Source organism: Lissotriton vulgaris, chromosome 4_1 (assembly GCF_964263255.1).
Source record: "Lissotriton vulgaris chromosome 4_1, aLisVul1.2, whole genome shotgun sequence".
Classification (NCBI taxonomy): Eukaryota; Metazoa; Chordata; class Amphibia; order Caudata; family Salamandridae; genus Lissotriton; species Lissotriton vulgaris.
The window spans coordinates 398133536-398149555 of NC_141691.1; the positions used below are offsets into that span (position 1 = coordinate 398133536).

The 16020-nt window shown below is 44.7% G+C and overlaps 1 protein-coding gene across 3 annotated transcripts in view; it reads right to left on the reverse strand.

Moving 5' to 3' along the window:
• The window catches only part of CHM (CHM Rab escort protein), a 980660-nt gene that overhangs the window by 182093 nt on the left and 782547 nt on the right, over positions 1-16020 (reverse strand). For 2 of the 3 annotated variants that reach the window (XM_086918782.1, XM_086918781.1), the window contains exon 13: positions 14015-14107. In XM_086918782.1, coding sequence (XP_086774908.1) covers positions 14015-14107 — 93 coding nt within the window. Of the gene's footprint in view, positions 1-9900; positions 11663-11749; positions 12267-12927; positions 14108-16020 lie in introns of those variants that run through there. The other variant, XR_015295298.1, reaches the window with a different exon arrangement.

Below are 16020 nucleotides of genomic sequence, written 5' to 3' on the forward strand. Positions count from 1 at the left end.
GTGCCCCGCATTTGCCCTTGGTTCCGAGATGGAAGGGGAATACGATGAGGAAGCCTGCCCCTATCTGCAGGATGATGAGTTCTATCAGGCGGTAGACAACTCCATCTATCGTTGCGTGACGGAGGTGGTAGGGCCCATGGAGGACCGCCTTTCCGCCCGCATCGTGGAGGAGTGCGCGAAGCTGGCAGCGGCGCAGGTGCCTCCGTCCCCCGAACTCCCGGGGACGTCCGGCGGGTTGCCACCCGCTCCGAAGAGACCTCGTGGGGAGGGACCTTCATCAGAGGCCCAAGGCGTGGACAGGGGCGCTTTCGAGCGGCTTCGTGACGCCTTCCTGGCCAAGGCGACGGCGGTGCCCCCTGCACCCTTGGTGGATCCTGGCACTTCGGGCGACGTGTCTACGGCGCCCGCCTCCCCGATCTACGACTCTCCGGACTCGGATGACGACGGGGAGTCGACCCGTTCTTGGCTTCCGACACCTTCAGCGAAGGAGATGCCCCGAGACGAGTCGGGCATGCTGGACCCGGACGAGATCGTCCACCCCCGATCCGCGGCCTGGGCCCCGGGGGAGACGGTGGCGAAGTTTGTCGCGGGCAGGCTGCGCAAGCCCCTAGAAAAGGAGGCGAGGGGTTGCCTGCGTGGGGAATGCCCTCGGCCTACCCTGGAAGGGAAAGTGGCCATGACACCAGAGTTGGACCCCAAGATGGCCACCTTCCTGGCGAAATTCATGAAGGACCCCAGGAAGGGGATCGACCGGTCCTGGCGGGCTTGCCAGGACAAGTTGTTGGATGCGGTCGGGCCCGCCACGAAGATCCTCGATATGGCGGAGGAGGCTCGAGTGAATGGCACTGCCATTTCACCGGAGGTGCTCTCCAACTGGGCCCAGAGGGTGATCGTATTTTTGGGCAACGCCAACTGTGCCCTGTCCACGGAGAGGCGGCGTTCGCTCCTTATCAAGCTGGATCCGAAGCTGGGGGACCTGGCCTCGTCGGAGGCAGGTGCCGTGGCTCAGGGTGGCCTCTTCGGTGAGCCTTTCATCCGCGAGCTGGGAAAGTTCGTGAATACGTTCACGTCGCTGGACAAGGCTCAGTCCAGCATCAAGAAGGTCTTCCACCAGCGTTTTTCTGGAGGAGCCGGTCGCGGCAGGGGCCGCGCGATCGGCCGTGGTCAGCAGACCAACAACCGAGGACAAGGCTCCGGAAGAGGTCAGTACCAGACCTCAGCCAACTACACCAACTTCTACCCCACGAGGGGACAGCGCTATGGTGGCAGAGGGTTCAAGAAGAACTCCGGACAAGGAAATGCCCCCGGTAAGTGTACTTTGCTTGGATCAAGTTCCGATTGGGGGGCGGCTGGCAAGCTTTTACGGGGAGTGGGAATTGCTCACTGCCGACGCTTGGGTTTGCAAACTGTAAGAGGTTTCCATATCGAGTTTTACGACCAGCCAACTCAGGCGAGGCCCCCGCGCCCGATGGTTTTTTCAGAATCCGCCGCGCGATTGATAGACGAAGAGGTCTCAGACTTGCTGCGCAAGGGAGCCATCCGTCTATCAACGCGCCACCCACATGGGTTCCTCAGCAACGTCTTCCTAGTGGACAAGACGGATGGGGGCAAGAGGCCGGTGATCAATCTCAAAGAGTTCAATGGGTGGTTGGTCTACCGTCACTTCAAGATGGAGGGGATCCACCTCCTTCGAGACGTGCTCCTCCCTCGGGATTGGATGGTACGACTGGATCTCAAGGATGCCTACTTGGTCGTTCCCATCCACCCCCCTCATCGTCGTTTCCTACAATTCCTGTGGGACGACAAGGTGCTAGAATTCACCGCCCTGCCGTTCGGTCTTTCTTCGGCCCCGTGGTGCTTCACGAAGGTCCTCCACCCGGTGGTGGAGTCTCTCAGAAGTCAGGGGGTCCGGATGCTTGTATACTTAGACGACATCCTCCTCATGGGGCAGTGCCCGGAGGTGTTGGCGGGCCAGCTGCGTCAAGCTGTCGGCCTGCTTCAGAGACTAGGGTTCGTCATCAACGGCTCCAAGTCGGTTTTGGTTCCCACTCAGCAGATCACCTTTTTGGGTTTCGTGGTGGACTCGGTACAGGCGGTCTTGAGCCTGCCGGGTCGGAAGGTCGCGAAGATTCGACACCTGCTTCGGCAGACGATCGCAAGAGAGCGTACGTCACTGCGTCATATCGCCAAGGTGGTGGGCCTTCTCTCGTCCTCCATCCAGGCAATTTTCCCGGGCCCGCTGCACTACAGGGCTCTGCAACGCTTGAAGGCGCAGCATCTGCGCCGGGGGATGTGTTACGACCAGTGGGTTCCCCTCACGGACAAAGTGAAGGAGGAAATGTCATGGTGGCTGTCTCACATGGAGGCATGGAATGGGCGAGCGATCTTCGGTTCGGCTCCGGACCTGATCATAGAGTCCGACGCCAGCAGGTCGGGCTGGGGCGCCCGGTGCGGGGATTTTTCCACCGGCGGCGCCTGGTCGTCAGAAGAACAACAATTGCATATCAATTGTTTGGAGCTCCTTGCGGGCTCCTTCGCAGTTCGCTGTTGGACCAAAGACTCGGTCAAGGCTTGTGTCCTGTTACGGATGGACAATATTTCGGCGGTTCGGTATGTGAACCACCTAGGAGGTCCTCGTTCCCGCGCCTTGGCGGATTTAGCGAAGGATTTCTGGGATTATTGCCTGTCTCGTCACATTGCGGTGACGGCGGAGTATCTGCCAGGCCAGTGCAATCAGGTAGCGGATTGGCACTCTCGACATCTCAGGGACGCCAGCCAGTGGAAACTGGATCCGGAAGTCTTCCGGTGGCTACACTCCCTTTGGGGTCCCTTCTCGGTGGACCTCTTTGCGTCCCGTCTCGACCACCAGCTGCCGCGGTTTTACAGCTGGAGGCCGGACCCTCTAGCGGAGGCCACGGACGCGTTCTTGCAGGATTGGAGTCGGGAACAGCCGTTCGCGTTTCCCCCGTTCTCCATGATCATGCGAACGGCGGCTCAAATACGCCGCCAGGGTGCGGAACTGGTGTTGGTTACACCGCTGTGGAGGTCTCAAGTATGGTTTCCGGTTCTTCTGGAACTTTCTTGGGATTTTCCAATCCTACTCCCCCTGTTTCCTCTGCTCCTGACGAACCCGGATCAGGAACCTCACCCTCTCGTCGTGCAGAACACTCTCCGCCTCGTGGCGTGGAGGCTCTCAGGAGACGCTGGGCGCTCCCGGGCCTTTCGGGGTCGGCTGAGCACTTGCTCTCCAAAGCATGGGCCGACAGTACGACGAAGCGTTACAGATCCGCTTGGCTTAAGTGGATGCGTTGGTGTTTACGAAGGGATCTGGATCCCGTGGTCGCAGGCCTTGTTCCCGTGCTGAATTTCCTGGCGCATTTGGCCGACAAGGGTCTAGCGTATAGGACGATCAATGCTGTCCGGTCGGCGATTTCTGCGGGCCATGATAACATCGATGGCCACCCGGTAGGGGAACATCCTTTTGTGTGTCGGCTTCTGCGGGCTGTTCGCCTCGCACTGCCGCCAGAACCCAGGTACTCCGTCCTTTGGGACGTCAATTTGGTTCTGAATTTGTTCCTGTCGTGGCCAGCCAATTCTTATCTGTCTCTTAAGGAGCTGTCGGCGAAGTTAGCCATGTTGTTATGTCTGGTTTCTTGTAGGCGCGTCTCGGACGTGCGCGCGCTGGATGTCTCTGCACGCATTTTTTCCCCGGATGGGGTTACTTTCACCGTGGGCCGGCGTACTAAGACGTCGTCGCGTTCCATTTCTTATCCAGCCTTTACTGACACTCCTAAGTTGTGTGTTGTGCAATGCCTCAAAGCATATGAGGACCTGACCTTGGATCTGCGCCCTCTGGGCGAGCGTCAGTTGTTGATTGCCCTGCGGAAGCCACACAAAGCTGTCTCCTCCCCTACTATTGCTCGGTGGGTGCGATGGGTCATGCAAGAAGCAGGCATCAATACTTCTCTCTTTGGAGCACACTCCGCCAGGGGGGCCATGGCCTCTAAGGCATTCTCGGTGGGTGCTCGTCTGGAGGACCTCATGCGCGCGGCGGATTGGTCCTCGGATTCCACCTTCAAGAGGTTTTATTTTAAGCCGGTGGTGGATTTGGCTCAGTTGGTGGTAAGTAAGCTTTAAACTAGCATAATCTGAAGCCTCCGGTCCTGACATAGAATCGAAATTTGCCTAGCTTACGTAACGGTAAGTTTCAATTCTATTAAGGACACGGAGGCGAGGATTATCCCACCCGGGCCACAGTGGTGTCTCTACCCACCCGTATGGCAGTAAGTAAAGCGTTTTCCTTTACATTGTCAGTACTGTGTTAATCACTGAATGCTCCTCGCCTTGTTGTCGCATTCCTGGGCCACCTCGCTGACGCTGTTCCTTTTTTGACAGGCAACGACGGTGCTAAGCAGGACCAATGAGGCTCAAGCGTGATCTGCGCGAAGAAAGAGGAGGAAGATGATGAGAAGTCCGGTTATATAGTGATGATGGACAGAGTAAAAGGACTATGGACTATTGTTACGCAAGAGACTCTTGGGAGTTGTTGTTTATTTTTTGTTGAACATTACGTTAATGCTTTATGTTTAAAGCATTTTTGTTCTTATTATATCTTTTCCTAAGCGGCTGTGGAGTCTTTATGTTAATAAAGCGAAGGAAGATATAGCATAATCCTCGCCTCCGTGTCCTTAATAGAATTGAAACTTACCGTTACGTAAGCTAGGCAAATTTCGATTCCATACTGAGTTCTTTCCTGAAACCAACATGGGAGCTATCTAAAAGATCATGTGTTTTAATAACTGATGAAAGTTCCTTTTCTCCTGTTAGCTGGCAGGGAAAGAATGAAATCGGCCTGTAATAATTTTAATAGAGGAATTATGGTAGTTCCGTTCCATTATTGAGGAAAGACAGTTAACTATATAGCAGGGTTGAGAAGGGGCAAAATATTTTAAGTTACGATGTATAGAGCCAGGTGAGGAATGTGAAAAGGGCAGAGATCGGGGGGGATCCAGATATACCTGCCAAAAGGAGGAATAAGGGAGAGAATTTACTGAGAGGCGTAATTTTGGAAACCTATGCACCGTCGGCTAATATTAGTTCAAGATTTGGTAGTATCTTTAATGGAAAGCCTTGGTAAATATCTTTAATAATATTTTGAAAGAAACTGGCCAGTTGATTACACATATCTTGCGATGGTGCAGTAGCTCATCTGGATACAGAGGCCAAAAGACTATTAACCACTATAAACAAGCCCTTACTCGGCTTTTTAGAATTTGCAATTTCATTTGTAAAATATTCCGATTTTGCTTGTTCTTTTGGTGCCTTATATTTCAGTATGGCCATTCTGTAGACTAGTTTATTCGATTCTGCTTACTGTTTTCTCCAAATCTGTCTATCCTTCTACATTTTTGTTTCAAGGCTCTCATACTGCTGGAGAACCAAAGAGCATTGGGATAAATTCTTCTTTGTTTAAAGGGGCGTAAAGGGGCAATCTCTTCCAGGGCCAAAAAGACCCAGCAATTATATATCTTATAGCATCCACTTCCATTGTAAATAGCTGATTTTCTAAGGCTACAGTCAGGTTTTATTGCTCTATATTTCCCCATTACCATGACCGTTCTGTTAAGCTAGTGCTCCCGACAGTAAGATTTGATTTATTCAATAAAAGTTTGAAAGAGATAGCATTGTGGTAGCACTACATAACTGGAAGTGGGGGGTCTATCCTCATTAAGTAAAGATTGCTATAATTAGTATTCCCAGTATGTTCCTCTTTGTGTGTGGGAAAATCCTATCTGTAGCAAGATTGCAGAGAAAGTCCATTCACCATCAAATGATTGGTGTATCCAAAGGATAACGAAATAGCAATCTCCGTCAAATTGGGAAAAACACTGTCATGAGAATGGTGTGGTTCCTTCAATGCCGCACTCAGTGTTCGGTGATCATTTAATGGTGACTGGGCTTTGTATTCGATATTGTTCCATATAGAATCTACTTAACTATTTATTGGCGGATTCCAGCAGTATTGGTCAGGATTAGTCCCCCACATCTCTGCATTATAAATTCATCCAAGGGATTACCATGATTTTTTGCTTCAAAAAATCCTTTTCGTACTGATGATAACCCTCCACTAAATAATTTAATGTGCCGAAACATGGACAAAAAAACGAGTGTATTGTTTTTTAATTTGATGTGGAATATGACACTGTGACATTGAGTGGCGTTTAACAGCAATTGTATCCATATCAGTCATTTGTACATATGCTTTCTGTATAGCACTTACACACTTTCACTGCTCCATGGTACTTTTGGAGCACCTCGTTGCATTACATGTTAAAAAAGAGGTATCTTTAACCACAGTGTTTTAAATGAACTGAATACATTTTGATTGAATTCCTGTTCAAGCCAATCTAGAGATGGTTTTGTATGAAGGTCATGGAATTTGAGGCTTACACTTTCTCCACAGGGACCTTTTGCTTCTTCTTTATTTTTTATTTTGCCCAGGTCCCCGGTATATTGGGCTGCCCCTTTTTCTTTGAGCATTAAATAGTGCATGGAGCTGGAATAGATGAAGACTAGAAAGTTCACCCTACCAAAATGGCGCCTCCCAATGGACCTATGTAGTAAAAATGTCTGCCAGAGAAAACGTCCCCTCCCTGCAAAAGAAACCTGGTGGCTGGAGAGCTCAGGGAATCATCAACAAGTGTAAGGCCCAGGTAACACAAATGTAAAGTGCTGTAAGTGCTAAAGTGACCGCAAAACGAACAGCGGGCTCAGAAATCCGCTATAATAAATTATCCCAAACTAATCAGACTCTAATAACAATTACAAATTTCAAAGAAAGCAAAGTTATAAACCACAGTTAATATCTTATATAGTTATTGTCATAGGCTAGGCATTTAAGATTTTCTGATCGTTTAGTAACCAACAGAATTGGGCAACCTCGTGTGGTTACAGGTGACGTCAGTAGCCACTGGGCAGTGGTCAGTTTGGTGTTAGATCTGAAAGTGGCTTGAACTGGTGATATGACAGTAACTGCAAGGACTGGTAGGAACATTCAAAGAGATACAGTATCAGAGTGACGTCCTTCACTCAGTGTAACCCAACCCCATGCCAGAGGTGTGAAGGGCGACTGTCTTTTGGTTTCTCTGAGGCTGAAGACAGAAGAATGGAGGCACCCAATAGACACTGCATGGGTCAGGGTCTTTGAAGGAAAACCTTCATGATGAATTCGATAGTAGAGCTCTACAAAAAAATATGTTGTTCTTGCTTTCTTTCTCCTCAGCTTGGTTTGGCCAATCTTGTAGCTCGTGTGCAGGCTCATTCTGACCACCTATCCTCGTGGAGGTCGTTCTCATGAGCAAAGCCTTTCTCAGATCTTGCTGAGATCAGATTCTTCTCCTGGCAGGCGAAAAGTAGCTCTTTGACAGAAAGGAGAGTTATTTTATCTCTCCATGTCACGACATAAGACATTCTGCAGGTTGTCCTAGACTTCGGTCCAGCATAGAGTAACAGTAGCACCCACAAAGGGGTTCCACTCCTGATCAGGTGTCTTTTCTTCTGGTATGGGTGTACATGCCTCCTTATTGCCTTGATGATGAAGGATTAACCAAGTACTAGCTGAAGAGTTCAGCACTTACACTCTTTTGATGTTCAAGGTGGGAAGCCAGTACAAACCATATGGTCTGCAACAGTTAAAAAATGTTGTGCGCTCCTCCAATCCTGGAGGCGAGTGCTCTTTAAACTCTCTGCAAGATTTACGGATTGTGAGACCGTTGACTCCAGTGCACCCAATTCAGACCTGTTAAGATGTTCTGCCAATGCCCCACAGCCTGAAGATGCATGTGCTCCTGCTGTTAAGGGGGAAAGGCAATACATAGGAAACAGGGGTAGGGGTTTTCAACCAGATAGTGAAAACCTTCACTCAGTCTAAGGGATAAACTTGTTACATCTCCCACCGCTAGTTACAGAAGGTTTTGGTAATGGGGGCAAACAGGGTGTGTGTGCAGCCTGATATGCCGAATGATGAACATCAGCAGCTTAACACACTTGCAACGTCTCCTTGAGATCACATGATTACCAAATTTCTTAGAAGGCAAACACAGGTTTGTCCAAGAAAAACATACAGCTCAGCTTTCCAAAATTTTTCAGAGGACTTTTAATTCCAACATCCTCCCACGGCTAAATCTCTCTCATTCCTGTCCAAATGTATGACTTGACAGGCAGACTTTCTGCGGTGTGTATCACTTACAACGCAACTTTTACGTCGTAATGCTGTTACAACGCAGCTATTACAACGCAGGCTCCATTACATCGGATGCCATTACAACGCATGGCATTACATAGCAGATGGTATTACAACGCATACCATTACATCGTAAGTATTGGTAAGTATATATATTTTTTTTATTTTATTTAATATTATTTAATTGATTTAATTATTAATTATAAATAAAAATAAATAAAAATATTTATTTATGTTTTTAAATATTATAAATTAAATATATTAATTTAAGTAATTTTTTTAAATAAGTATGAGTATAGGACTATATGTTTTGGGGTACTGAGGTATATGTTTTGGGGTGTTTGGGTATTTTTAGGTTTTAGGGCAGGGTTTTGGGTTACAGGGGTGTTTTTAGGTTTTAGGGCAAGGTTTGGGTTTTGGGGTACAGGGGTGTTTTTAGGTTTTAGGGCAGGGTTTTGGGTTTTGGGGTACAGGGGTGTTTTTAGGTTTTAGGGCAGGTTTTGGGGTACAGGGGTGTTTTTAGGTTTTAGGGCAGGGTTTGGGTTTTGGGGTACAGGGGTGTTTTTAGGTTTTAGGGCAAGGTTTGGGTTTTGGGGTACAGGGGTGTTTTTAGGTTTTAGGGCAGGGTTTTGGGTTTTGGGGTACAGGGGTGTTTTTAGGTTTTAGGGCAGGGTTTGGGTTTTGGGGTACAGGGGTGTTTTTAGGTTTTAGGGCAGGGTTTGGGTTTTGGGGTACAGGGGTGTTTTTATGTTTTAGGGCAGGGTTTGGGTTTTGGGGTACAGGGGTGTTTTTAGGTTTTAGGGCAAGGTTTGGGTTTTGGGGTACAGGGGTGTTTTTAGGTTTTAGGGCAGGGTTTTGGGTTTGGGGTACAGGGGTGTTTTTAGGTTTTAGGGTAAGGTTTGGGTTTTGGGGTACAGGGGTGTTTTTAGGTTTTAGGGCAGGGTTTGGGTTTTGGGGTACAGGGGTGTTTTTAGGTTTTAGGGCAGGGTTTGGGTTTTGGGGTACAGGGGTGTTTTTAGGTTTTAGGGCAGGGTTTGGGTTTTGGGGTACAGGGGTGTTTTTAGATTTTAGGGCAGGGTTTGGGTTTTGGGGTACAGGGGTTTGTGTTTTGGGTTAATTAAATTATATTTACCATTTTTAAATTAATTAAAAGATATTTAATAAATTAAATAAATTTTATTTCATTAATTACATTTTTAAATTAAATTAATTAAATTAAATACATTATTTCAATTAATTTAATTTAATATCAATTATAAAAATATGTACATTAAGTTAATTTTATTATTTTAATTAAATTAAATTATTCCCATTTTTTTATTGAAATTACATTTATTAAATAGATATTATTTTATTAAATTAAATTAATGGCTATTTTAAAATGTATTTTATTTAAATTAATTAAATTAAATTAATTAAATTAACTTAATAAAAATTTTTTAAAAAGGTATACTTACCTATACTTACGATGTAATGCCATGCGTTGTAATACCATCTGCTATGTAATGCCATGCGTTGTAATGGCATCCGTTGTAATGGATCCTGCGTTGTAAAAATTCCGTTGTAACGGAATGCGACGTAAAAATCCGCGTTGTACTGACACCAATCCACTTTCTGCAAGACTAAGTGGATTTCTGCAAGGAAATCCTCATTCTTAGAATTATGATTTCTGTATCGCATGCTGAAATCCTTGTAGCATTAATCAGAACTGTTTCTGTTGAACAAGCTCCGCAGATACTAGCTTGTTCACTGAAGCTATAAAGAGAAATGAGAATGTGCTTTTTCGGAGTTGTTAATGATAAGGATGAACCTGGGATTGGTTACCTTCAGTTTAAGACAGGCGCACAGAACCCAGGCCAGGATGAATATGAACAAATCTCTGAGAGAAGTTTATTTCATTGTTTGTAGAGGAGTACATGCAAAGATGTATTTTATCTGTGATCTAGTGAATTACAAATGTATTTGTGAAAAATTAAGTGCCACGACCCTTCACGGGAGGACTGCAGCTTGCACAAACCATTGCCCCCCCAGTCATGCCAATCACAGCACCTACACACTGAGAAACCTTCACACTCCTACAAGTTTCAGAGTTCAGAATATTCCAAGCCAATCAAAGGTATAATAATGGCTTGAAGGGCAATTATAATTCTTTTTTCATGTAATTTAACACATTAAACACTGTTGTTGTGCTCATCTGAATATTAGACAGACAGCACTACAATGTGGTGAACTGGGATTTACTGCTGGTGCGGAAAAATATGTGACGGTGCCAAGCACCGGAAACCACCGCATCAAATTAAGCAATGAGTGTTTGTTTAGTTGGGCTCTGACATGGTTCATATAAATGCAAAATGATGTTAAATCAAAAGTATACCATCAAGATCTTATTGTTTTACATATAGCGAAGAATTGTTTGGTAGTCTCAATGACAGTGAGGTGTTTAGGTCTGCTTTACACAATGAAATATCTTTTCCGGGTAAGAAAGTACTGCTTTTATCCAACAGATATTCCAATATCGAGAATGCAAAAAGTTAAGACTAATATTATGTTCTGCAATTCTGGCTGTGGAAAGACAAAGGTGTTTGCAAAGAGACTCAATACTACTAGTAGTTTAACTCTAGAGTAAACTAGACTCACACACTGCTTCCAGATCACTAACCACCATTCTATGGTTTCAAAGAATCAGCAGTAAGACCAATAGTAAAAAAATATGGCATTTTCAACTGTCCATTCAAAATCAGAGCGGACTTTCGCCTGTTTCCTATTAAAAAAACCTTGACTAGATGTACACCCAGCTTGGGCACATAATATAGTTTGGCTGATATACATTTGCAGGTTTGATTTGGTGTAAATTACTTTGGTTTGACATAGGCACATACTACACATGTTTGTAATGTTTTACTCTGTCTAAACCTAACCATAAAAAGTTTATGACCAAAAACAAACCTCGGAGTACACTATATATATACTCTGACGGAGGTTTCAGGAGCCCTGTCGAAAGCATAATTTCATAATGAGAAACCACTACAGTCATCAGCTAGCCTCTATGTTACATGCCAGCCACTAAGTTGTGCTTGTCCGACCATCGCAAAAAGTATACTTTCAAGTCTGTGCCAATTTCAGATAGACCTGACAAGTAACATGATGGAAATCTGTTTAGGACAGACCATGGAGCTCTCTTCAGTCTATCAGGCCAAAAGAAAGAGCTTTTTAATCAGAAACAGTAGTAACAAACAAGGACAGAAGGCTACTGCCAAAATAACTGCTGCTATGAATCTAGGGTCAGATGTACGACGGGCGCATTTAGCGACTCGCAAACTGCGCTCAATTGCGAGTCGTAATTTGCGAGTCACTAAATGCCATGTACAACAGTGTCAGAGACACTGTTTGCGATTCCCAATGGGGTCTCAAATTGCATGCCTCATGAATATTCATGAGGCACTCGCAATTCACGACCCCATTGGGAATGACTGGCCCTCCCAGGGATGGTGGCCTGCTGGGCTCAGCAGACCTCCATGTCTGGGACTGCTTTTAAATAAAGCGTTTTTTTTTTAATGCAGCCTTTTCTTTAAAGGAAAACGGGATGAATTTTAAAAAAAAGTTAAATGTTTTTGCTGGGACCACTGCCTGCTCTTAAAAAAGGTTTGTACATGCATTGCCCAAGGGGAATGGGTCCCCTGGGGACCACTTCCCGTTTGCGAGTGCTTTACCACCCTCTTGAAGAGGGTGGTAAACTGCAAGTATTTTGCAACCGCAATTGCTGTCGCAAAACATTCTTACATGGCTTGTGGGGTTGCTATAGGGTTGCTTTTAAGAAGGGAACGCCCCTTCCTAATAGCAAGTCGCAAAACACTATTTAGCAGCTGATAACCAGCATTTTTGCGACCAATGTAGTAATTTGTGAACCGACCTATATACTAATAGGCTAGTTTGCAAATTGCTGATTGCTAGTGCATTGTAATTGGACCAACCTCATGAATAATAATGAGCTAGGTTGCAAATTGTGACTCACTAGGAATCGTAGCTATTACAGGCAGGCATGTGGAATTCCTATAGCCCGACGCCCTGGACATATTTTTTGGGGTCAAGGGCAACCAGTTTTAATGTGTATTTTGTCCTTGGGACAAGTAGGCCCAACCCCCTGCAGCACACACCCTTTGGCTGCCAGTTTCCAGTACCACATTAAGGATCAGGGAAGGGTACTGCCTGTAGTTAACTTAATATTTGTGTGCCTGTGTTAATGCTGATCAAACTTCTATTTATGGTTCATTATTTGAAAGCCTTTATTATTAGGGTGAGCGCGCTAAGTAAATGTACGTTCTGACTGCACTACTGACAGTGGCTCCAGTATGAAAATGTGTCCACACGGTTTCAAAGTTTAGCAACATGAGGCTTTGCATGATGCTCACAGAATGCTCTCTGATTAGATGCAAATATTTGCAGAAGCTTGAAAGCAAGATTAATGTTTCTTTGCTTTCAATATGAAATACTCCTAAAAATGAAAGTCGGGAAAAAACATTTTGGTAAACTACTTTAAAATTTCAGGTACCATTTCTTTGCAGCCTCATTTAGTAAAATGTGTTGATGCATGCTAGTATTTTCCCAAAAATATTCATATTGGAAAATTTGTGTAACCAGTTTCAATAAGATTATGGGAAACAAAAATAAACAAGCCTTGGCAAAGCCAGAAGGTCTGGGATGGTTGCCTGCGGGGGTCGGTCGACCACCAAGTCTGTGACTACTTTTAAATAAAGCAATTTTTTTTAATGTAACCCGTTTTCCTTTTTTAAAGCAGGCAGGGGTTAGTGGAACCACTGCCCACTTTAAAAAAATGTTTTTGTCAAATTTCAGAAAGGGGAAGAAGTCCCTTGTGGACTCTTTCCCGTTTGTAAATGGCTTACCTCATCCTTTGAGGTGGTGGTAAAAGATTAACGTGTTGCAACCAGAATACGGTTGTAACACATTATTACATACCAATACAAATGGCTATTTGGAAGAGACGCCCTAAACATGCAGATTCCAAATACCAATTTGGACTTTGGTCTCAAACACAAATTGCGATTCGTAAGAAAATACTTTTTGCATTTGCATAACGGCCCGATTCTGTGAATCGGACCTTTTGCGACAGAGAAAACACTACATACATTCGGCCCAAAGTCCGGAACCGCATCAAGAGAGAGAAATTAACAAAGAATCGCAATTACCATACAAAAAGTATAAAACAAAAACACTATTCGGATTAACTACAGGGACCAATGGAGAGAGACAGACTTAGAAATAAAGTGCAATCACATCTTGGAATGGTATAAAATAAAGACGTAAATGTAGTGGCACGGTTGCACCTGTGATGGTGTAGATTCAAGAGTAATAACCTTTATTTGCCATAGGTAATGAGATGTGCTGAGGCCACAAGGTAATAATGCTTTCTGTGGACAACCCTATCCCCACTTAAATAGTGAAGGATAGGTTGAGAACACATTAGCAGTTCTACAAAAAAATAAAGAATAATTAATCAGGCTATTACAGAATACATACTCGAAGCTCTCTATGTTCTGTGTCCAGTGGCACAGGTGCAAGGGAGGAAGCAGGTATGCCCAGGATGTTGAAATGTGTGCTATCCAGGCAGGACCGTGAATCCTAGGGACCATGTTGTTGAAAACGGCACTAGAGTCGACGTCTGGCGATGAGGGTTATTTCAAGAAGCATACATTTGCTACTAGATAACCTAATCGTTAATTGCAACACATTTGCTTATTTAAATTATTTTCTCACCTATGTCAGTGTATGGGGTAAATAATTTCTGCACCACGGGTTCTAGGTCTTCTTTAGCAGTTTTCACTGAAGAGCAGGTAAGATGAACCAAATCTGCGTTTGGAAGAAAAATAAGTCACTTGGTTTTGCAGAAAATATGGAACATATGCACCCCACAGCAAAAATGATAATTACTATCTTGTTTTATCCACCACCATAAGATTATATAATGTCATTGTTTAAGCAACAACATATACTGACGACCGAACCTATGTTAGCCCAAAGGTAGGCAAAACGCACCAAAAGTTAACTTTATACAGGCATCGTCCTTGCAAGTGTTTTTTTTTATTTTAAAAAAAGGGGCGGTTTCATCTGGCAAAATAAGATTATATTCAGTTTCAAAACAATTTAAGTGGATAATAATTATTCGCGCAAAACTATATTATTAAAATTGACCATTTTTAATAACGTAAGATCACAAAAAGGACGAAAAATGAATTGGGCCTTCCTGTACCTTATCTCGTTAAGAGTTAGGTCTCTTCACCCCCGGCAGCTAGTATACTGATGGTCTTTTCTTTCTTTACAGTGCGGGTACTCGAAATTCCTACTATAGAAGCGAACACATTCAGCCTGATGGATAGCCTTTATCTTCCTAGTGTCCCGGCTATCAACCATGGGAGTAGGGAAGACCTTGCTAATTGGGCCACGCGGTCATCACATTCATTACAATAATGCAACATCCAGCATCAGACTATGTATAGCTCATTATACCTTACAAAATGTACATAAAGAATCTGAGTCTCAAAGGTTTTGCCTTCACCTACTCTTGTAGTACCACTGGCTTACTCATTACTCCCCATGTAGGCATATTTGACACCCTCTGAAGTCAGAACACGCTTATAAGACATCCATCACCAGCAACTTCTTACAAGTGCGTCTTGATCTTATAATAATGCCATCTCCTTCAGCCTGTCAGAAACTCTAAGAGGAGTCTCTTCATAGTCTCTGTGCTGGAACCACGGGGAAAAGCTCAAATCTATACCACTTCTGAATAAACGGGCTAGTCTTAATGTGTTTGCATGCCATCTCGCCTGGCAAACTCGGACGGAAGGTGTGGGCTCTCCACCTTCACGCAGGGAGGAATGTCAGATCTCAGCAGGAGCAAGCCAAGCTCTGGAACTACTGAAAAATGCAAAGAAAAAATTAATACTTGGACCAAATATTTAAACCTAAAAAAATTAAAATTAAATAAAACCTCCCAACAGTAGCAGTTTTTAGCAGTGAGGTCCCCTAAAAAGAGCCATAAATCTTTAGAAGTTGCCTGAATGGAAAGAATATTCAACAAGCTTATCTAACTAAAGATGTCTCATCTTTGAATACTCCCAAAGTGCTAAACTGGATCAGAAAACTTTTCTTTAGAAGTGCTCCTGTGCAGCACTACGTGGCGAGGGGCAGCTCTGAACTGGCTCAGAAGCATCTCGTAAGTGATGAAGCAGAGCAGCATATAAGCACCGCCTCTGAATACTGATGTTAGTTTCTTGTCTTTTCAATGTCCAAGTCATTGTATGTGGAGCATGAGCAATTGTTGGTACAAGTGTGCTGAATATAAACTTGGGACCTTTTTAGATTTTAAAAAGAGGCCACTCCGCAAAATGAGTAGGTGAGAGAGTAGCGAGGAATCTGTGGTTAGGTAGAGTATCTACCAGTAAGAGCGTTACCAAAGGTAAGTAACTTGTTCTTCTGACGAATACTTCTACCTGCAGATTCCTCAGCTTAGAATCAATATCAAAGCAGTAACTCTCTGTAGGAAGGGGGAGGCTCTAGTTGGCGCAGTGTAACACTAGCAACAAGCAGGGACTCTCTCTTCCTCGTCAGGGCTGAGGGTTACCTTCCAGACAACCTCTGCTTACCCTCTAGGTAGTGTGGCTTAAGCAGTCGTAGGCTAATCTTTGGGGCACATAGGGTTAAACACTTGCAATATTACACCGTCACAACCAACCCACCACACAATGAGACCAAACTGTATT